Source organism: Mus caroli, chromosome 7 (assembly GCF_900094665.2).
Source record: "Mus caroli chromosome 7, CAROLI_EIJ_v1.1, whole genome shotgun sequence".
In the NCBI taxonomy this organism is placed as follows: domain Eukaryota; kingdom Metazoa; phylum Chordata; class Mammalia; order Rodentia; family Muridae; genus Mus; species Mus caroli.
This window is the reverse complement of record NC_034576.1, coordinates 146,355,692-146,379,677: the sequence shown is the minus strand read 5'-3', so window position 1 is coordinate 146,379,677 and position 23,986 is coordinate 146,355,692. Positions and strand designations below refer to the sequence as shown.

At 48.5% G+C, this 23,986-nt stretch overlaps 1 protein-coding gene across 2 annotated transcripts in view; it reads right to left on the bottom strand.

Moving 5' to 3' along the window:
• Shank2 (SH3 and multiple ankyrin repeat domains 2) overlaps nucleotides 1-23,986 on the bottom strand; it is a 449,788-nt gene that overhangs the window by 202,558 nt on the left and 223,244 nt on the right. For both annotated transcript variants that reach the window (XM_029479123.1, XM_029479124.1), the window contains one exon: nucleotides 23,589-23,702. In XM_029479123.1, coding sequence (XP_029334983.1) covers nucleotides 23,589-23,702 — 114 coding nt within the window. The remainder of the gene's footprint in view (nucleotides 1-23,588; nucleotides 23,703-23,986) is intronic.

Sequence of the window (23,986 nt, the reverse complement as noted above, 5' to 3'; positions counted from 1 at the left end):
TCATAGGGGTCAACACTGAGAGCAGTCATGGTACTTAGTCCAGTGGCCTGTGATCATCATAGGGGTCAACACTGAGAGCAGTCATGGTACTTAGTTCAGTGGTCTGTTCTCTAGGGTACTGTGTATCTGACTCAGAGAGCTGGGCAGAGGTGCCTATAGTCTGGAGGACTTCTGTCTATATCATACCTATGGCCTGCAGGTGGGAAGGGGCCAACCAGGCCCTGGAGGGTGAATGCATAGGATTCAAAGTGTGGGGCAGAGACAGAGGTATGCTTCTCACATGCTGAGGTGTCAGGTAGGTGAGGTGGTTAACGGGCAAGGGGTTAGGTATTTTTGAAATTTTTATGAAGCTACTGGGTGTGGTCTGAACTGTTCCCCAGCCTTTAAACACTGAAACCCTGGCCCTTGTGGGCCAGCCTTTGGGGGAAGACTTGGGTTAGACAGCCCATGAAGGTGGGCAATTCATGAGAATGGGAGTGTCTTTATGAAAAATATCACCAGCCAGGTGAGGTGCTGTCTGCATCCCAGCACTTAGGAGGCTGAGGCTGGGAGATCTCAAGTTTGAAACCAATCTGGGCTATACAGTAAGACTCAGTCTCATAGAAAAGGGTAGAAGTCTCTGGAGGAAAATAGTACCAGGAGTTGACCTATGGCCTTCACATGAATATTCACATGTGTGCACCCACATGAATACACACACACACACACACACACACACACACACACACACACTTTAAATAAATAAGTGGCCAAGGCTGTTTTCTCCATGGTCAAGTGCTTTTCCCTCCAATCAGGACAATACCAGTAGCCAGTCTCCCTGCCTTTTGTCTGTATGATGGTTTGAATAAGAATGACTCCCATAGGCTCATATATTTGAATGCTTACTCACCAAAGAATACTATTATTTGAAAGGATTAGAAGGATTAGGAGGTATGCCTTCTTGGAGGAAGTGCGACACTAGGGGTGGACTTTGAGATTTCAAAAGCTTATGCCAAGTCCAGTGTCTGTCTCTCTGCCTACATATCAGGATGTAGCTCTCAACTACTTTCCCTGGCTGCCTGCTGCCATGCTCCCTGCCATGATGATAATGAACTACGCCTCTGAAACTGTAAGCAAGCTCCAATTAAATGCTTTCTTATAAGAGTTGCCTTGGTCATGGTGTCTCTTCACAGCAACAGAATGGTGACTAAGGCAGGATCCATATGAGGATACAGTGAGCAGGCGGCCATCTGTGACCCAGAGGGTGAGCCCTTCCCAGGCTCAGCCTCCCATCATCCAGTCTCTAGAGTGGGGAGCAATATTCTGTCAATCTGGTTCTTACAGCCTTTATCACAGCAGCTGGGCTGAGAGGCTATTCCTCTCCATGTGGGCAGATGGGTGGAGGCAGAGCCTGTGCACTCTGGGAACATCAGCACCACTCCCTGCCTACCTAGGCCCCATAGCACTGGCTCCATAGCCTGAAAAGAAAGCTGGAGCCTGGACACTGTGTGTGCTAAGGGGGCCTTTGAACATATCTGCCATGGTCCACCTTTACAGGTAGCTCTTGGCCTCAGGAAGCCCTGAGAAGACTATCTGAGTCTGAGTCCCCCAACTAGGTGGGACCTAGGGGCTGTAGTTCTTCTGAGTTCCTAGGTCTGGAATGCTCCTGGAGAGCCACCACTGCATCCAGCAAGCTTGGTTAGTATCTGTCCTCCTGATGTCTCCAAACATCATTGGGATCAGGATGTAAGTCACAAGATGAAGGGACACCCGAGGAAGCTGAGCAATGGGCAGAGAGAGATCTGCTTTGTGTCCATGTGATTAATGGGGCTCCAGACCGTGGCAATTTCCATGGCAGATTCCTGGGCTAAGTATTGTGGGACAGAGCTTAGACATGATGTCTGGGTTGTGCAGGGGTGTTCTTCCTCCTAAATCCAGTCACTGAGGGACAAAGCCAGGACCCAGCAAGGGGAAACACTGTGTTCTTCAGAACAGGTGCCACGTTCCCCACGAAAGAGCACAGGAAGCGTCTGAGTCTACTTTCTATTGCTATGACACATTATCTGGGCCTCACGAGTCTATAAAGCACAGAGGTTTATATGGACCTTAGGTCTGGAGGTTGAAAGTCTGGAAATTGACTGGCATCTGTCTGACACCTGGCAATGGGCTCTTGCCAGGTCATCACACAGCCAAGGGCATCACATGGGAACAGAACAAGTATGCCAGGGTCTTTTCAAAAGCCACCACAAGGTCCTCCTTGTGACCTCATCTGATTTCACTACCTAGCAGAGGCTCCACATCCAAATGCCACAGGCTTGTTACCTCGGGCTAAGATTTTCTACACATGAACATCAAGGGGACACAGCAAACCTCAGCAGGGACCATAGCCACCTGCCCTCCTCAGCAGCTATGAACCCCTCAATGTAGGAGGAAGGGAAGTGGAGGTCAAGGGGGCAGAGAAGAAAGAGAAGGAAGAAGAGGAGAGGCAGAAGAAAGAGGAGGGGGAGTCAGGAACAGGTGATGGCTTTGTTTGAAATGCTCTGAATGTATGCAGGCAGCAGAGCATGTCATTCCAAAGTCATGGCTGGTGGCCAGAACATAAGCCCAAAGTACACAGCCTGCACACAACCCTGGGACTGCCTGGAGCCTTCCCATCAGCCCCTCAGCTCCTCCCACCTCCTTCCCTGCCTGGGCCTACTACTACTTTACAGTAGGGTAAAAGCATATCTACAGCACTGACCTGAAATGTCACCAGACTAAACTGTTAGTGTTGCACCAGAGCTGCAGGACACAGTGACTCTTCCTGTGTTGGCCACCAAGAAGACTATTAAGTTCCCCATCCACCTACCTGTCAATCACCTATCTATTCATCTATAAATCAATCCATCCATTCACCTGATCATCCATCCATCCATCCATCCATCCATCCATCCATCCATCCATCCATCCATCTATCTGTATGTCCATTGGTCCATTTACCTACCCTCAACCATTCATCCATCAATTTCCCCCTCCCCTTTGCCTCTTCTTCCCTATCTTTATCCCAAGCATCATGTGACTTCCTCAGAATGTGCCATGCCATGCTCCTTGCTGGCAGGTGCTGAGACCTCACTAAGAGATCTACGTAGCTCGGCTCTGGGGGTTGTCTCAGGCACCAGAGAGTGAAGAGTGGTAAAGACAAGACAAACCACTGAATGGGGCATCTAGGGACCAAGGCTGGGACAGCTCTGTCCTGCTGCTGAGGAGTAGGATCACGACAGGGACTGGGGGTTTGAGGTGTAGGGGTAGGTAGAGAGGGAGTATGAGTTTGGCCTGCCAGAGCCCATTTACTACTTTCTGGAGGAGATACCCCTGTCCTAAACTCAGCCCACATTCCTGAATTACCACTGCCAGCCCCACCTTCTCTCTTAGCCAATTGGACCAAGTGAGTCAAGGTTTGTCAGATCAGCCATCCCACAATGAGACCCAATCCTGTGCTGTCTCTCACAGAGACCAGAGAGGATGCTCTATGCCACACACAACTGCCAAAGGACTCCACACAGGAAAGCAGGAAGATGTGGTACACAGAGAATGTTGACCTCCTGGATCTAGCCATGCCCGAGGCTATTGATCTTCAATTCCTCTGCAGCTTCTGCTTGGGTGGGCTGCTGGTCAGCTCTAAGAAGGAGGCCTCACTAAAGCACATGTACGTTCTGATAGGCAGGGTCCCACTGAAGCAAGGGCAGGCATCTGGAACCTGTGCTCGTGGCTGCCAGGTGGCCATTTGACCCTCCCTTACAGACAGACTCCACCTTGAGTGCTGTCTGGTGTGAAGTCAGTTGTGTTCTCACCTGAAGGATTACACTGCTTTATCCCATAGTGATATCTTTACTCCAAATGTCCTGACCTGCTCTGAAGTGTGAGAGGAAGAGATGTGGCTGGAAGGAACACTGAGGAAAAGGGAAGAGGGGTTTGGTCAGAGGTACTAAAGCTCTCTCTAATATCTGGTCTCCTATTCATTTGCCAGTAGTGGCTCAAAACCCTATATAACATCATATTACGGCTGACATCATATAGCTAGACATGTCATTAAGATAGGACTTTTCTTTTCCTTTCCTTTCTTTTCTTCTTCTTCCTTTCTCTCTTTCTCTCTTTCTCTCTTTCTCTCTCTCTCTCTCCTTCCTTCCTTCCTTTCTCTCTCTCTCTCTCTCTCTCTCTCTCTCTCTCTCTCTCTCCTTCCTTCCTTCCTTCCTTTCTTTTTTTCTTTCTTCCTTCCTTCCTTCCTTTCTTTCTTTTCTTTTCTTTTTTTTTGAGGGGGCCTCCTTCATCCTCTACTAGAACATAAAATGTGATGGCTGGAATCTGTGCACCCAGCTTGAACCATGGGGCAGCTTATTAAGGATTTCAGAACAGCAAGAAAAGAAGACACTGAGTCCCTGTAAGTTTAGCATCTCTGTTCCATCTCTGGGCTGTCTCCTTCTGTCTTCTGGAACAGAAAAGACAAACTCTATCTCATTCAAACCACGGCTCCTTGGTGCTTTTCCGCTGTGAGTAAAGCCAGTCCAATATGGCATGGACATTGTGGATACACAGCCAGCAAGTCACAGGTACTTTAGCAGAGGGCAAGGGGTAGGGCAGAAGAGAAGAGCAGGCCTGTACAGAGAGGGAGACTTGGGGTTTACATCAGTTTTAAAGCATCTTGAGGTCTAAAGCACCATTTTCCCAAATATCAAATAGTTTCCACTTTAAGCAACCACAGAGCCGGGCCATCTAAACTCAGCCCCCAGCACAGGGACACAGCTCTGGCCACAGCGCCATGTCATGGAGGAGTGTTCTCCGCTCACTAAATGTACCTGTCAGTTTCTTTGGTGTTTCATAACAACTGTTTCATCACCTAATTTTAGTGGCAACGCTTCTGCTCCCATCAGTGATCGCTTGGGGAAGCTTCTGGGATTCTTGGCAGACAAAACGACAAGCAAGTTTTCAGCGGCAGAAGCCGGCTGATTCTTAGCCACACTGAATTCTAAATCTGTGTCACGTTCCTTAGAAAATAACTAGCTGTCTCTAAGACACGCTGTCATTCTTCTGGTTTCCATGGCAGGAGTCTAGAGTGGGCCTACTGTGTGCCAGGTGGGGACATGGGATGATGCCAGGTAAGTCCTGCCCTGGGGAGCACACAGATGAGGACAAGCAGACAGATGTGGCTATGCCTTTATGCCAGGGACAAAGATAAGTGCCAGGCCAGGCCTGAAAGCTCTGCCCAAGAGACAGCAGCCATAGGTGGCTTCCTTTGTAGGAAGATACCAGAACTTGGGGCTGGGGAGATAGTTCATTTGTTAATGTGTTTGCTGCACCAACAAGAGAACCCAACTTTAAGTCCAAGGACCCTTTTGAAAAAGGGCCAGTGCATGACTAGAAAGATGGATTAGTGGTTAAGATCACGGACTGCTCTTCCAGAGGGCCTGGTTCAGTTTCTAGCACTCACAAGGCAGCTCACAACTACCTGTAACTCATAGTTCTCTGATGCCTTCCTCTGGTCTCTCAGGACCTTGTGTGTGCATGATTTACATAAAACCCCAGAGGCACACACAAATAAATAAACAAACATGTAAATTAATTAATTTTAAAAAAGGTTGCTGGGCATATTATCATATGCCTTTAATCCAAAGAACTCAGGAAGGAAAGACAGGCAGATGTCAGCCTGGTCTGTATAGTAAGTTCTAAGGCAGCCTGGGTTATATATATATATATATATAGTATACCTGCAAGCCTAGACCCAAAGAGGAAGAGATAGGTGTATTCCTGGGGCTTACTGGGTCTAGCCTATTACTTGATGAGGTTTAGGCCAGAGAGAGAGACTCTGTCTCAGATAACAATGTGGAACATGTCCTAAGAAGAAATAGCTGGGGTTGACCAGTTCACCCTACTCACACACACACACACACACACACACACACACACACACACACACAGGTTGATTTCCCCACATGTATGTATATGTATGTGTATGTGTATGTGTATGTGTATGTGTATGTGTATGTGTATGTGTATGTGTATGTATATGTATACACACAATTTTATAGCACATAGAAACATTTTTACCATTTCTCAAAGAGTTTAACATGGCAATTCTATTCCCATAAAATTATATACCCTGAAACATTAAAGGCAGGCAATCTAAGTCCTCCTCTGCTGCTGGGTCTCAGACATGCATGGAGGGAGGGCCCTGACCTTAGGAAGGAGTTTCATACCTGAAGGGGCTCAGCAGACATGGTGCTGAGTGACAAAAGCTTGACCATGGGGGTCTGAGCTGTCCCAGAGCGAGCTCCTAATGTAGATAGCTCCTGGTGTGTGGACAGGAGTCCCACCTCACATACAGGATGGATGTTCATGGAGCCTGGATACCCACAGGGCTCTGAGGCAGTGAGTGAGAGATCGTGATCAAGGTAGATAAAGTGCCACTACCTCCTGAGAGACAAAAGAAGAGGGGCCCAAAGAAGCGATAAAAGTCAAGGAGGCCTCTTGTGAAGAAAAGGGGAAGGGCTGGAGGGGTACTGAGCCTGCAGAGGAGGGGAAGGACCTCTATCCTTCCCCTTTCCTTCTCTGCTGAGGTAGGAAGGGTCAGCCAGGGCAGCCCGATGGGAAGAGCATTGGCACCTGGAACAGCATACACAGCGCTCAGTGCTCTGAGTCTGGGCTGCAGAGAGGTGTGGGATGTCCTGATGCTTTGCTCCTTGTTCAGACACAGGGGGCCTTGAACTTCAGGAGGCAGGCTGTTCCTGCAGCCTTTGTTTGGCATCTTAATCTGCAGCCTGCATTCTGATTGTTTTCCAAAGCAAGGAAGATGGTTTCCAACTGGGCCAGTGAGCAGGTTCAGCTGGAACAAAGGCACTTGCCTCTAAGCTTGACCACTGGAGTTCTCTCCCTGAGCCCCATATGGCGGAAAGAGATAGTGAACATTTGTAAGCTGGTTTCCCTGCGGGCCTCACTTGTAGGAGAAACAAAGTGGTGGGGACAGCCTGGGGCAGCAAGGAGTGTGGAAAAGAAAGGAGGGCAGGGTGGGAGGGGGCAGTGGCAGTAGCTGCCACACAAAACAGAGCTGTCACCATTCCAACAAGGATCTGCATGACATTTCTGGGCAGACCTGGCTAACCAGATGGGTGGAAGAGAGCCCTGAGTGTTAGTATTTGCTTAAGCTCCTGTGTGGGAGGTAACTCTCGCTTTATCCCCTGCATCTGCCCTTGGTGTCATGGTACCCTCTGGGATAGGGTGAGCATCCTGCTGCAGGTAGAGGGCACCCTTATATCTCTATATCTCCCTTATAGACCCTTCCTAGGTGATGGCCACTTATCATCAGCCTGTACCAGCCTCCTCAGCAGGCCCAGATTCACAGGAAAATATGGCCTTTCCCCAAATGTCACCCAGTGTCAGACTTCCTGCCTGGAATTCAGCTCCAGGCATCAGGCAGCTTCTGTTGGCCAGTAGGGGGTAGGAGAGTAAGTGACTAGCTGCCTTTTCTGCCTGGAGGGGGAGCACTGCCTGCATCAGGCCAGGGAACCTCAGCTCCTGGAGAAAGTGGGTCAGCCTACTCCCTCAGCGGCCACAGCTCTGCTGCTCTCCTTTGCTCTTGGAAGCGGCCCCGTTTGGATGACAAATGAGGCAGTCACCCTGGCAATCAGACTCCTTCTAGGACTGTCCACGAGGGAAGCCGGAGTTTCAGGAATGGGAACTGGGTCAGGTCGTCACCAGGGCTTTGTATCTGTGCCAGAACTCAAGGACAGCTCTGTCCCAAATAGTACAGGAGTCGTGTATCCACCTGACTGCTGGGCAGACACAGTGAGCCTGCATGGAGCTTGCCTCGGGCTTCAGAAATGGGGCAGAAAACAGAATGCACACACATGCACATGTGTCCAGCTATAAAGGACATGCACACACGTGTATAGGTGAAAATCATGTGCACACACGTACAGGTGCAAGCACCAAGCATATGAACATATGTGTAGCTGCACTGTGTGTGCACACAAATTCATGTAAATCTAAGTACCATGAATGTACACACATGCAGTTATAAGTGATATCATGTGTATACTTATTGTAGGTCTGAATACAGTGAGGACACCTGAACATATTGCAGTTATAAGCCATGTACACACTCATGTGCAGATATGTGTCTATGCATGCATGTCTCCATGAACATGTATGTCACATGCACATGTGCTCATGTGCATGCACACACTATGGCATGTCTCTGCACCCTGCCATGAATGTGTACACAGGCATCTCTCATCTGGTGTTCTGTGAAGGTTACAGTGCTGCATTTCATGGGGAGGTGCCAGCTGGCTTGCCCAGCGCATGAAGCTGCCATGAGCTCTCTCATTGCCTACTTACACCCAGCTGTGGAAGAACATGTGTGCCAATGGAGCTTCTGGACGGTTCCTAGCAGCTGGACAGAGGATCTGGACCCTCAGGAAAGTTCCTCTAGTTGAGAGTCTGGTGTGTGACCCTCAGGGAGAGAGTTCTAGTCTCTGCTGCTCAGCTCTCTCCTCTTTCTTTGCTTTGGGGGTCCTCCAGTAAGATGAAGTGTCAGAACCTGCTGTACTCAAACAAGGAGCACACTTACATCTTGGCCCACTAAGTGAGGATGACAAGGGAATCCACTAAGTTGTGGAAGTCAATAGCATGTGCGGAGTGGCTACTCAGACTGAGTGGCATTTGTAGGGGAGCTGGCAGCATTGTGTGCAGATATAACCTAAGGCAAATACACACACACACACACACAACTACAGATGTTCTAATCAAAGCCAAAGAACCTGAAGGACGGGGCTGTTACAAGTGCTGAGGCCTTGGTGCACAACCTCAGCTCTGGCTGAGAGTGGATGAAGCTGCTTTTCCCCTACAGTGGGTTAGCAACTCACTAAGTGCATGAGCTGGACACACACCCCAGCAGCCAGGTACCTCCACAGTCCACACCTGCCTTTCCCACCAGCGTCGTAGCCAGCTCTAGAGGCACTTAGAACAGATGACCTTTAATCTGTGTGTTCCTCCCCAGAGGTCTACTGGTGAAGATCTCTAGGGATCCATGGAGGGACCTTGGGGCCAGCAAAGCCTGATGACAAGTTTGTGAGACCTGGTGCAGGGTGACAGCAGGGCCCTTTGTCCAAAACAGTAGGAATTTCAACAGCATCAAATAAGCATGAAGCAGGTGGCGTGTGGGATGGCTGGGAAGCTAAGTTTTCCTGGCTCGAGAACAGGTGTATTCTGTCTCCCACGGCTGTGCTTCAGCACCCATGGAAGGTCCCATTTTTACAAGGCTGTAAAGAACTAAGTCATACTCCTCTTGACCTCTTGAGCAACCTAGGAGAGAGAGGGAGAGGGAGAGGGAGAGGGAGAGGGAGAGGGAGAGGGAGAGGGAGAGGGAGAGGGAGAGAGATGCTACATCCAACCTAGGTGCCTGCCCACATAGTATTGTACTTTGCTTCTGCAAAGTAGCATTGTGCCTACAGTTTGAAGAACTTTTTCCAGCACGGGGGTGTGTGTGACTTTCACAGAGCCACAGAGCAAAGCTACTCACCAATGCCAGTCACAGCCAACCACAGCCTGGCAGGCCCTCAGATGTTAATCAGTGCTGATGAGATAGCTCAGTAGGTAAGGGTGCTTGCTGCACAAACATGAGTACCTGAATCCAAAACCACAGAGCTGCATAAAAAAAAATGGCTGGAGCTACATGCATTCCTGTAACCCAGCCCTGTGTGGGGCAGGGACAGGGGGCTCACTGGGGCTTTCAGGCCACCAGTCAAGCTCCAGGCTCATGGAGGGACCCCATCTCAAAGGAATAAGGTAGAGTGAGAAAGCAGGACACCATATGTCCTCCTCTGGCTTCCTCATGTGCATGTACACCAACACACATATGCAAACATAACGCGCACACACACATGCACACGCACGTGCACATGTGCTTAAACATAGCCATCACACAACCCAACATTTCTACCCTTACATATAAACCTGAGAGAACTGAATAGACTCTAACCAAAACCTATACCTGAATGTTCACAGCCAAAAATGATTCACAACAGCCAAAGGGTGGGAACAACTTAAGTGCCCATCCAGAGACTGATAAAATGTGCCATGTATATGCAAATGCAAAGGAATTAGCCACAAAAAAAGAATGATAAGCCTTTTGCTAAATTAAAATAGTCACTTGTGAAAGACTATCTTCTGATGAATTCCATGACATGAACTGCCCGGAGCCAGCAGGAGAGTTGGTGGCTGCCAAAGGCTGATGAGAGAGGGAAGCAAGAGACTGTTTTGGGTGCCAGCTTTATACTTAAGGCACTAGAGCATATTGGAATTCAATACACTGAGGTTTTCAGAACTATGCAAATAAAAAGAAGAAAAGAGAAGAAAAGAAGAGAGGAGAGGAGAGGAGAGGAGAAGAGAAGAGAAGAGAAGAGAAGAGAAGAGAAGAGAAGAGAAGAGAAGAGAAGAGAAGAGAAGAGAAGAGAAGAGAAGAGAAAAGAAAAGAAAAGAAAAGCTGTTGTGCCATACACTTTAAAAGGCTAAATTTTTTGGTGTGATGATAATATTACAGTTTAACAAAACACCAGTGGGCCACCCCCAGATGTCCCTCAGAGCTCTTCAGGGCTCATCTGACAGGCTGCAGCTGACCACCAAGTGTTAATTCTGCAGCTTGATTTTATTAACTGTCCCCTGCCCCTTGCAGCATCTCCCTGGATCCCTTGGAGAACACAGGCTCCTCCTAGACTCTAGCGCTCCTGTGCTCCTGACCCTGGCTAGGGACAGGGGCCACACAGTGCACTCTCCCACAGTGGCTGTAAGATTTGCTCAAGCAGGAGTCTGGCCTCCCCAGAGTCCCTTTCCATATGCATGTCTTAAATTTAATCTGTAAGTGTGGAGGTTTTGCCATTAGCAGTGCGCAGCCCCCATAAGCCAATGTTTATTCATAATCTCTGGGTCTGTTTCCCATCGTCTATTTCAGAGAAGCCAAAAACAACATCTCCATTCACTAGCAGAGCGCCATATGACAGCCTTCATTTTCCAGAAAGATATGCAGCTCTGGGGGTGGCATGAGGCATCCATTTTTGCCCCAGCTCCAGGGGACTCCCGGTCTGGCTCATTGTCCCAGAGCTGGGTGCACTGGTGCCAAAATGGGCCTGCCCTCGGGCCTCTTGTCACTCCTGCTGACAAATGGCAGAGCAGTGGGGCCACCAGTACATGTCGAGTGCCCATTCCTCCCTGTGTGTGCATGACCTTGCCTGCCTTCTGAAACACTACAGCATTCAGACACTCATGGTGTAATGAGAAGGACCAGTGAGGCCTGCAGGCTGCAGACCCTATGATCTAGCAGGGCATGAGGGGTAGGCAGGTGCTAAATCCCTGATTGAAAGTGGTGCCTAAACAAACTCCAGCCAGTGGGAGGTTAATAGCCTTGCCTGGGGTCTCATATACACCTATGCTGGCCTTTGCTCACAGATCGTAGGGCTTCTGAAACATCTCATGGAGTCCATTGTAGGGGTATAAGATGGGAGGGATAACAAAACTGGAATGAGGTGCAAATGAGACAAAGTGTACAACCAGCTGCCCCCTACCTATCTGTCCACCCCCACCACTCACCCACCCATCTGCTTGTCCATTCAACCATCATCTGCCTACCCACCTGCACATCCATCCATCCATCCACCCATCCATCCATCTATCCATCCATCCATCCATCCATTCATCCACCCATCTACTCATCCACTCATGCACCTACATATCTACTCATCCATCTGCCTACATATTCACCCCCACATATATTCATCCATTCATGTATCCATCCATCTACCTACCTACTTACCCACCCATTCATCTTTCCATCTATCCATCCACTCACCTCCCATCCATCCACCCACCTTCCCACCCATCCATCTACCTCTTTTCATCTCCCCATTGTCTACATTTATCCATCTATCCTTATCACCCACCTAACCCCCATTCCACTATCCATCCACCCATCAATTCTCTTCCCACTCCTTGGCACCTCATTATTTAGTCATGTGGGGTATGGGAAGTTCTGCCATAAGCCAGCTGCACCCTCCTTGTCCTTTCTGTCAGGGAGGGCACATCATAGCCCTATCACCTCACCTTACCTGCAGGTGCTTATGAGCCATCATCCAGACACTCACCCTCTGCATCCTCTGAGTTTACCCCCTTATCCTGTGCCTGATCGGCACCACTCCCAGTCAAGGTCTCAAGCCTAGTGAGGCTATGCTTGGAGACTAGGTGCTTAAGGAGGATCAGAGATACCTGTGAGAGTGGGGCTGGAACACAGGGAACAGAGGGCAGGTGAGGACACTAGGATACACGTGTAGCAAGGGAAACCCTTAACCTAGACCAGCCTGCACCTCCCCCTCGACCCCCAACTTCCACCTCTAGAACTGTGAAGAATTAGACACCCAGGCTGCAGGATAGACAAACTAAACAGCACAACTATATCGCCAGCCTACTCCCCTTTCTACTGTGGTCCAGTGAAACATTGAAGATGTTCCCTGCCTATGAGCATCTGGGCCACACTGGTACCTCTCCCTCAGAAGCCTGTGCAAGGAGACTGAACTCAAGGTGACTTTTCTGGCAGGCAGGAAGGGCTACAGGGAAAAAGGGCAGGGCTAGTACCCCATATCTCCAGGTTGTCATGGTAACCCAGAGCAGTCCACCACTGCTTCTGGGAGGAGGCAAGGAAGGTCTGGGTCTCACAGGAAAGCCAAATCCTCCAACTAAATTCTCCAACGTGACCCAAAACATCACACAGAGATGGCGCAACTCTATTTTGGGGGCAAACCCCCGGCATGGAAACTGGTATTTAAAACCCTGAGCAGCTGCTAAGAAACAGCAGTCCCAACCCCCCTTCCCCAAAGTGGCTCTGAGTATATTTTAATAAAATGGCGTAAAAGATAGGGTGGGATTGTATGTGTGTGTACGAGTGGGTGTGGGCGTGTGCCAGGTTGTTTAACAAACACACAGTTGTTAGCAGGCAGAACGGCAAGCCCTCATATTTATTTTATGTCCCATTAGGGAACAGTTAGTGGCTCCTTTGGAAACTGGCTGGGGTTGCTTATTAATATTTTAGATTGCAATTGTGCTAATAGAGTCATTTGCTTGTATTTTTAAAGGCTCTAAAGATAACAGACACGTTCTATTTTTGAATAGGCCACCCGGCCACTTTGAGATTATGGAGGGTTTACTCATGCAGTGACTGACTAACCAAGAGTTATCAAGGTATACCACCAACCCCACCCCAGGGAGGTGAGGACCACTCCCCAAATATTTACATCCCTGTTAAAACATTCCTGCTAGCTACAAGAGCAGGGCAACATCCTCTCTGCTCTTTAGACATCTGCAACAGGGACTCTGCCCTCTGGTTACGGAAGCCCCACTGTCTGTCCTTAGCACCCCCTCTATGTTCTAGCCCAGCCACCCTTCCTGATACACCAGCTCCTTCCACTAACCCTTCTACAGAAAGTACCCTTATGAGCCAAACCAGTCCCATTGAGGCCATCATGGGACCAGGGTGAAGCTTAGCAAAATGTCTTGGAATCTACAAGGACATTAGACTTGTGGTTGCCAGGAAACGTGTGAGGGCCAAACTGACCAGAAGAAGAGGCCTCCATGGAGAGATAAGGGCCTGGAGTTAGAGAGCCCTCCCTGAGCATAGCAGTGTGAGCACCTGGCCCCAGCTGTGCCTGAAGATGATCAATGGAAGAGTTTTCTGCTTTTGAAGCTGATAACAACTCTCCTCGGGCAGAACATGGCTCACGGCTTTTGACTCCAGTTGAAAGAATTCAAAGATGGTGACTTGAATTGCCACTAAGTTTGAATGGGGCCATGAGAAGCAAAAGTGAAAAGGAGCCAGAGTACCAGAAGCACACCTAACCCCCTCTGAGCACCAGGCCTGGGCTCCACAGCGCAGAGGATCCGGGAGCCTCAGGTATCTCAAATCCTAGGAAGACCCTCGGGCTCTATCACCCAAATGAGGGATCTGTTGCTGAACTTTTTTTTTTTCTTTCTTTTTTTTTTTTTTTTTTTGAGATAGGGTTTCACTATGTGGTGAATCAGGGTTTCACTGACTTATCTCTGTGGGTGGCCAGGCTATGCTCAAACTTAGAGATGCGCCTGCCTCTACCTCTGGAGTGCTGTGAGTAAAGGTGTATATTTTGTTTTTCTTTTAAGATGATTTATTTATACATCTAATGATTTATTTATACATCTAATGTGTGAGTGCATACATCTGCGTATATAGAGAATATATACTCATTCTGAGTATACACACAAGTCAGATGTGGATATTAGATTCTCCTGGAGCTGGAGTTACAGGCAGGTGTGACCTGCCTTGTGTGAATGCTGGGGACAGAACCCAGGTCATCTGCAAGAGCAGCAAGTGCTCTTTACTGCTGAGCCGTTTCTCCAGCCCTACCATGCTGACTTTTAAAGACAAAACTGCTTTACCTTTTAAACAAAGATCTGTGTGTTACTACAGAGAGAGTCAGACCTCTGGGGTTTCCACACTCTCGGGTTCTTGCCTTCACTGTAGCCTGTGCTAAATCTTGTTGAATGGAAGTAAGAAGGGAGAACTTCCTTTGGTCTGCAAACATGGGCTCTGGGAAGCCAAATGTGCAGCTCAGGTTCTCTTTGCCTCCTTCTCAGGGTACACAATAGGGTGATAAGGCCTGGGGTTGCTTTAGGAATCAGAGGAAAGCCAGGTAAGACATCTGGGCCAGGCTGCCATCCTAATAAAGCTGTTTTAGGAGAGGCTGCTGTTCGTATTTGGGTCAGGATCTTTGTCAGACAAGGGAACAATTTTTATAAAGAGAGGGACACAAAGGGCCTCACTGTTCAACCCTCCCCCATATCCAAAACTCCCCAACTCAGGCAGCCCTGAGAGCAAGCCTCAGGGACACTTGGTTGTCTCAACCCAGGGAAGGGGCCTGTCCCAGTGAAGGGGTGTGGTGCAGTCCCTGCTGGGCTTCCAGCCTTAGCCAACCAGCTTTTTGTGTTTCTGAAGGGAACACTTTAATTTGTTTAAAACAAGAAGCTGGCATCCCTGGCACAGACAGGATGGAGCCTCTGTATGCATCTGAGCAGAAAGGAGGAAATGGGATTACAGTGGAGTCGGTCCTACTGCCTACAGGAGACATGAGGCCCACGCTTGCCCCTTCTGAGTCACAGAGTCGATCAACAGCCCATCAGAGAATGGAAGTATCCCATGCTCCAGTGAACATCATTGGCCCAAGATTTGCTTCTAGAGTATGTGAAGAGGGACCCTTGAATCAGCAAGAAATAGACAGATGACCTGAAAGATAAACGGGCCAATGCCTTGAACTAATGCAGGGCAGAGGAATGGACTTATTAAATGAGCCCTTAGCATATGTCTTGGAAATAAAGTACACAGCAGCTGAGAGCACAGCAGCTTCTGGGCATGGTGATGTCCACCTATGACTCCTGCCCCAAAATTTCAAATGGAAGGAAGAGAGGCTACTGATATTGACGGTCATCAGCTGTGGCATGGAGTCCCTGCCCCGGGAGCCATCTCAGGTGAGTCTATACCCATTATAAGATGTATTGGGAGGGGAAAGCTCACACTCCAGGGGAAAAAGTCAGTATACACAGAGACAAAAGCAAAGTGACCTTCTCAAAGGAAGCCTGCCATACCAAGAGGAAACATGGAGAACCAGATGACAGTTCAGGAGTGCACAGAGCAGTCTAAGGGACTTCTGGGAAAGGGAGGAGCACTGAGCAGAGGCAGGGAGGGAGTAGAACTCTCAATCTATGCTCATGACAGCAGCGCTCCCAAGCTGGAGGGCTAGACTTTGTTGGTATTATTCTTCTGTCATTGCTTTAACACTTTGGTCCCTACATGATCAGCACCATCACTAACCTCACCACAACCATCATTAATATCATCATTAGCACAGTTATCATGACCATCATCAGTACTATCATCGCCACCATCACTACGACCATCATTATCACTAAGATTATCATCACTACCATCATCACTATCACCATCATTATCACTATGACCATCATCACCATGGCGATTATCACTATCACTACCACCATGACCATCATCACCACCACCATCAGCATTGTTATCATCTTTTTTTTTCCTAAGATTTATTTATTTTATAAGCACACTGTAGCTGTCTTCAGACACACCAGAAGAGTGCATTAGATCCCCATTATAGATGGTTGTGAGCCACCATGTGGTTGCTGGGAATTGAACTCAGGACCTCTGGAAGAGCATCCAGTGCTCTTAACCACTGAGCCATCTCTTCAGCCCCATTGTCATCATCTTTATGACCATCATTTCCTCCTGACCACCCAACTCCATGGCTACCAATTCTTGTCATCACCCAGGGTGACTGATGTTCTGTAGGCACTACAGTCTTCTTGGTGAAAGGACAGATCTTTGACTCAGGTCTATCTATATTCAAGTGCTGGCTCAGTGCTTATAAGACATACACCTCTCTGGCCTTCATCTGTAAAATGGGAACCATTACTTCATTTATCTCCAGTCCCCAGTTTACTTGAAGATCACAAGAGTCACTTGAAAGTCTAAACTAAAGGCTGAAAGGCTGCTGTTATAATATAAAGGCTTGTAGCCATGAGCTCTGGAAAGGCCCCACACTTCAGGACCGTGAATACCAGAAGATACTTAGTGACTGTTGTGGACAGAGGAACACAGTCATCAAGAGAATGGGCAAACCCTAGAGACTGATCCAAGGCTGACAGTGAGGCATAGTCACCAGTGGGCAGGCCCCTGGCACAGGCTTATCACAGTTGAGGAACTGCCTTTGTTATTAAGGTCACATCCAGGAAGGACAGGGAACTGGCCAGTTTTCCATCTGTGAGAAGTTCATGCAGCCTGCAGGGAGGCCTCGGGGTATAACACCAACCACTGCATGGTGCACAGAGGCAGGCAGTCAAGCAGTATTCTGAGAAAGAGATGACTCCTTCAGGGGCCTCACTCTAAGGCACCAGAAAAGACCCTGCAGGGGACCATAGAAAACAGTTCAGGACTCAGACATCTAGGTTCAAATCCTACCTCAGACACTTTAATCCATGTGATTCTGGAAGCTTCTTACAGGTCCTGACACCTGACAGGCTCTGGCAGGAGATACAGCTCACAGTCCCACCAGAGCACCCATGACCGTGGCATGGTTAAGAATATGGTACCTTTTACCCAAGATCTGGCCATCTGGTCATCTGACCACTATTCTTTAATGATAGCTCTCAAGTGAACAGATTCTATGTGTCTTTGGGGCTGGGGAGTGGACTCCTGATGTCATTTTCTCCTCTGGTCTTACCTGACCAATATTCATCAATGGTCAGGATGTTTGTCTCAACAACTAAATTTTGCTGGGGAGAGCCAGGGTTGACAGACAGTGTTTTCTATTTACATGCAAGATGCATCATGGGAAACGATACACACATGTGTGCTGGCTTCCCACACTGTTTCATTCCCAGAAACCAAGTGCCAATTTTGGAATGCTTTCTTTCTTTGTGAGCCAAGGTTTCACCATACAATCCAGGCTGATCCTGAACCTACTGCACAACCCTGGCTGGCCACTGAAACTGTGACAGTCCTGTCTCACCTTCTGAGTGCCAGGATTACATGTGTGTGCTACTAAGATTGGGGTCTTTATCTTAGTTTCTCATCCAAGAGCCAATTCTAGGGCACCCCTGCTTTTAGCTCCACCTTAGAATTTGAAGAAGGAAGGGTCCCGCTATCACTAGTCTATCACTTCTAGTTAACAAGCAAGGAAACTGACATCTCAATAGATGGAGGAGGTCTGGGGTGGGGAGTGCTGCCTCATACACTAAGGAGGCAGGCCTATTTGTTACAACAGCTGACATGGTGCTACCTGATACAGGTGTGAGGCTTGAGAGTCTACACAACAGCTGGCTGGTTACCTGGTCTATTGCAACAGCACCCTTCCATAGATAATAGAGAACCAATGGCAGTCACTTTGCCCTTGGCATAAACCGTGTAGGACTAAGAAGAGCAAGATGCTATTCCTGATTTGAGGAGCCTGCACTTCAGGAAGATGGGAGAGGGACATGCACACGTTTAACGGAAAGTTTCTAGAGTACTGCCTGCCATGCACATAGATAGCACTGTGGTCACAGGCTACTCTATGCTGCCAATGCCATGGGATGACGTGCAAGAGTTTGTACACTGGGCCATGCTGTTCTCTCTCAGGCACAGAAACTGTGAAGAAGATGGTTGTAATCTCCATAGACCCTTCAGCATCATAAGTTACATGAAGGAATCTACCCAGAGTCATCAAGTAACCTCTGCAAGGAAGTAGTACTCTGGTTAACTCTGTCATCTTGATGTGTGCTGGAGTCACACAAGAGGAGAGAACCCCAGATAAGAAGGTGACTCCATAAGACTGGGCAATTAGCAAGACTGTGGAGCATTTTCCTAATTAATGATTGATGTGGGAAGGCCCAGCCCATATGTGTGCCATCCCTGGGATGACGATCCTGGGTTCTATAAGAAAGCAGGCAGAGCAAGCCATGCTGAGCATTCAGTAAGCAGCACCCCTCCATGGCGTCTGCATCGGCTCCTGCCTCCAGGTTTCTACCCTGTTTGAGTTCCTGTCCTGACTTCCTTGATGATGAACAGTAACATGGAAGTGTAAGACAAATAAACATACATGCAGCCAAAACACTCACACACATACATTATAATAACAGTTTTAAAAGATGTCAGGGCCACTCTTCATTTTGCTATTCATTCTCAGTCTCTGACAATCATCTTCAGGTGACAGAAATTCTCTGTCCCACCTACAGGCAGAAAGCGCCCTTTCTCGTTGGGGTTCACTCCTTGACCTACTTTCTGTGGAATATTCAAAAGTGCTTCTACTTTGCCATATACAGAGGCAAAGGCTTCCACAGCTCAGACAAAGCTGACCTTGTGTGGAAAGAGCTGGCTAGATGGAAACACTGAAACAATATTTGAACCATCTTTTAGATTCTATGCATATTCAAATTTGCAGTGTCCAAAAAAAAAAAAAAAAGCTACAGAAAGTACTAACTATGAAGGGGGGAGGATAAATTAGACTTCATTTAAAATTTAAAAACCTTCTACTCGTTAAAAAACACAATTAGAGAACAAAAGGCAAGTCATAGACTGGGAGATGCATCTACAGCAGCCGGGACAGAGCAGCGACAGGCAAGGTCCGTACAAGCAAATCACTCCACACCCAGCACAAGAGTTGAGAGCTCCAGTTATAAAAGGCAACAGAAACCCTGAACAGAGTGAGACCTCTCAGAAGGTTTGCATGTGGCAACCATGCATGCAGGAGGGGCTTAACCACCAAAGCCATCTGAGAAATGAGGTGACCCTCACAGTAAGGAACAATGTCACAACCACCAGGCTGCTGTGGGAGACTGACAGTATCAGAGGCTGACACCACCAAATGCTGGGGTTGGGGCAGAGCACCTGGAGTCTCCAGCATTGCCGGCGTGGGGATAAGCCAGCCTGGCAAATCTGACAATTATGTCCCAATCCTTCCTTCTCTCCCTCCCTCCCTCCCTCCCTCCCTCCCTCCCTCCCTCCCTTCCTTTCTTCCACTAATTTTGTGTAAGTAAACATTTATATGTACAGATATATATCTATATAGGAGTACACATGTGTGTAGATGCATGCAGAGTCCAGAAGACAATCTCTGGTATTATCCTCAGCAACTCTATCTGTCTTGTTTTTGAGGCAGGGTCTTTCACTGGCCTGGAGCTCACACACTGAACTATGCTGTCTAGTCAGTGACCCTCTGTCTTTGCCTCCTTGGTGCTGGCATTACAGGCATGAACCAGCACAGCTGGCTTTGGTTAGTGGGTTCTAGGATCAGAATTCGGGTCCACCACTGTGCCCCTTCTTAGAATTGGGAACAAAACACCCAGGGAAGGAGTTACAGAGACAAAGTTCGTAGCTGTGATGAAAGGATGGACCATTTAGAGACTGCCGTATCCAGGGATCCATCCCATAATCAGCTTCTAAACGCTGACACCATTGCATACACTAGCAAGATTTTGCTGAAAGGACCCAAATATAGCTGTCTCTTGTGAGACGATGCCGGGGCCTAGCAAACACAGGAGTGGATGTTCACAGTCAGCTATTGGATGTATCACAGGGCTCCCAATCGAGAAGCTAGAGAAAGTACCCAAGGAGCTAAAGGGATCTGCAACCCTATTGTTGGAACAACATGATGTACTAACCAGAACCCCGGAGCTCTTGTCTCTAGCTGCATATGTATCGAAAGATGGCCTAGTCGGCCATCAATGGAAAGAGAGGCCCATTGGACTTGCAAACTTTACATGCCCCAATATAGGGGAATGCCAGGGCCAAAAGAATGGGAATGGGTGGGTAGGGAAGTGGGGGGCGCTATGGGGGACTTTTGGGATAGCATTGGAAATGTAATTGAGGAAAATATGTAATAAAAATATTAAAAATCAAAAAAAAAAAAAAAGAATTCGGGTCCACAAAAGGCACACTTCACTGAGTCATCTCCCCAGGCGCGTGTAACAATTTCTTATGAAACTAAGCATGTTTCTATTATGTGACCACCTAGCAGGTTTTCACCTAAGGAAGTGAGAAGTGAAACCAGGTATCTACAGAGAGACTTGTATGGAAACAAGCCCAGCAGCTTAGTTTACATCAGCTCACACAGAGGAGTTAGTCAGTGATCTTCAGGAAAGTGGAGAACACTGATCACATAAAATTATAAAGAAGGGAATGTCACGCAGCAGCATACAAAGGACCACAATGCAACATGGTAGACATTGGCTGATTGAAGAAGTCAAGATGGCCTGGAATCCAACAACAGACGTAATTCCTCTGTGGTGACAATTCAGAAAGTTGCTTGTCTCTGGTGAGATAGGAGGGATGGCTGGACAGCCATCAGGGAAAATGTTCCATTACTGTGACAAAATTCCTGAGCTAATCAGTTTATAAGAGGAAAAAGTTTACCACTCTCCCAGGGATGCTAGCAGGACTTGTGACCTATTATATTACAAAATGGTGATATTGGTCACATTTGCCAATGACCTTGGAGCAAAGGATGCTCCTCATCCACCCTAAAGACGCTCATGCCCTCATTCCTAGGACCTGGGATGTTACCGTATTGACACATGGAAGCTTAAAAGATATAGATGAAATTGGAACTTCTTTTGGCAGCTTGGACCTTAGCTGGGCCCTAAAAGTGGTGACAGGGAGGCAGGGGTGGGGATGTTCTGAAAGATGCAACCAGAGAGCGACCCTACCCACAGCTGCCTTCTCAGACGTGAGAAGGGACCACAGACAAGGATAAAGCCTCTGGAAGCCAGGAAAGCAGGAAACAGATCCCCCTCCCCAGAGATCCCAGATAGAACCAATCCCACTGATGTCCAGATCAAAGCCAGGCTAGATCCCTGAGTCTTCTGAATTCTACACAGCAGGGGGATGGACTTAAGCTGCTCAGGACACTTTTTTTTTTGTCAGCTTTTAGGATTTTAAGAGGCACAAGGATAGGTAACTTAACTCTCTCCTGTGCTCAGTAAGACCTAGAGGCAGCTGTGCTCAGGAACGGGTGACACATAAGACATCACTGCTCTGCCACTGCTCTTGACAGCTGGGGCAGAGTGTCAGGATCCAGTCTGTGCTTCCAGGCTGCTCAGAATATGAGGATGGGCCCCAGAGGAACCTTGGAGCCAGCGCCAACTCGGGTACACAACATTCACTGTGTGGATGGGAGTGGGAACATGGAGCCCCACAAGGAATCTCATCATGACTCCTGAAGGTGCCTGCCACAGGACAAGTGTCGGTCTGTCAGGCTCCACTGTCTGTAAGGACACTGCCAATGGGTGGGCCGAAGAAGCTGTAATCTCTCCCAAGATCGACAGGAAAGTAGGGTGAGCTGCACTTCACCTAAGCCACGATTCCACAAGATGGAGAAAGCAGGATGACCCACTGACCCCTCATGCATCCCCTCAGGGCTGACCTGTTTGGGTGTGGCTTACAGAGCATTTCCAATGGAAAGCAGAGGTTGGGGAGACCCAGTTGCTTTGAAGATAAGAATGGGAGGGGAGGAAGTGACATCCCCATTCCAAAGGTGAAGACAGGAAGCAGAGCAGCCTTGGATAAAGCCTCTGGAAGCCAAGAAAGCAGAAAGCAGATCCTCCCTCCCCAGTGGGAAGCTGGGACCAGACCAGGGCTGGAAGGGGGTTAAGTGTTAGGACAGACCAGTTGATACCTGGTGACTAGTGTTCCTCATCCAGCAAAACTGGCTTCTACCACCCACTAACCCACTGACCATCTGCCAGCCTCTACCATACCACTTCCAACCCTGTCTTTCAAGATCTGTCTGGATGGGAGATAGCATGCACAAAGCTCCAAGTTCCATCTCCAGCACCATATGAACCATGTAGTCTATGCCTTTAATCCTAGCACTTGGGTGGGGAGACAAGAGGATCAGGAGTTCAAGGTCATCATGACCTATATGAGGAATTAGAAGCCAACAACACAGGCTACAGAAGACCATCTCAACAACAACAACATTAGCAAACAAACCAAAGGGCCTGACATGGGTGTGGTATTAGATAACACATAACAACCTATCAGCGGCACCTGAGCAGCCCCACGGTGGGACGCACGGACCCTACTATCTCAAGGTCAAGTTCTCAGAGAGGACGTGTTCTGAATGCCCAACAGATTGCAAAGCTTGGCAGGCCTGAGGGAGCCCAACAGTGGGAGATGCTTCACACAGTATGTGTTTCTAGATCCTCCCTGGACCAGGTGGCCTGACCAGGACCAGGGACTCTTGACGGAGCATCAAGGGAACCTCAGACAGGGAACCTCAGAATATATCATGAAGAGCACATTTGAGCCAAGTTCAGTGGTCACAGACCCACACAGCCAGTATCTGCAGAAGGCATGTGGCTGCTTTGGGGGGTACACAAACAGCTCAGGAGTTCACACAAAAGGAAACAGAACTCACAGGTAAACATAGGTCACTAAGAAGTCCCTTCTGTCCAAGCCTCAGGGGTCTCTGCTTCTTACCCAGGCCATTACATATAAGTGGCCATTGACATCATAGTCAGATCAACCTGTTTTAACCAGAAGGATTTCAACAGGGGCAGGTTTGGAGAATAGCTCTAAAGTATGGAGCCAGGACAGCTTTGGCCATGAGCATTGTGTGGTACTTCCTAGGGAGGGTCTGCAGAGTTTGAGCTTTCACCATCTGTGTTCTAACCCCCAATCAGAAGGCAGAAAAAAGACATTGACTCCACCCCAGACTCTCCTGAGGGTGACAAGGACACACACTCCTAAATCCCTAAATCGGCTCTAGGTTTGCATCAGACTTGCAAAGAGCTGCCCTTTCACAGAACCTGCACCCCAGCTTGTCAAGTGGTTTTGGTTTAGACAGAGCCCACTAGAACAGAACCAGCCAAGCCATTTGCAACATAATAGAGAACCTCTGGTTTTATAACCTGGCCACCCTCCACAGTGTGGCTACAGCCACGACACTTGCCACACACTTGGGCCAAGCAGCCCCACCATGACACGACCCAGCCCTGTGAGGTTACCTTACCTGCCTGGCTGTCCCGGGGTTTACACTGCACCTCTTCCACACACTCAGCTGGGAACCACCCAATGTGGCCACGGGCACTGCCTTCCCAGAAGCCGCCCTCTCCGATGCTCAGAACTAGAGGTGACAGAAAGGAGAAAGGCATCAGTACGGGGTGGGGAGCAGATGGGACCAAGCAAAGGGTCCCCAGCAACTGGACACCAGACCACAAGTAGAAGGAGCAAGGCCTGCGCTGTCAGCAGCTTGGCAAATGAGGCCTTCGGAGAATATTGTGAAGGGGCAGGGCAGCCCCAGCCCATGGACCCCTCCCACCTGGTGGATGATGGCAGAGAGTGGATAGAGAGGCTTTTTTCTGTGTGTGTATGTGTGTGTGTGTGTGTGTGTGTGTGTGTGTGTGTGTG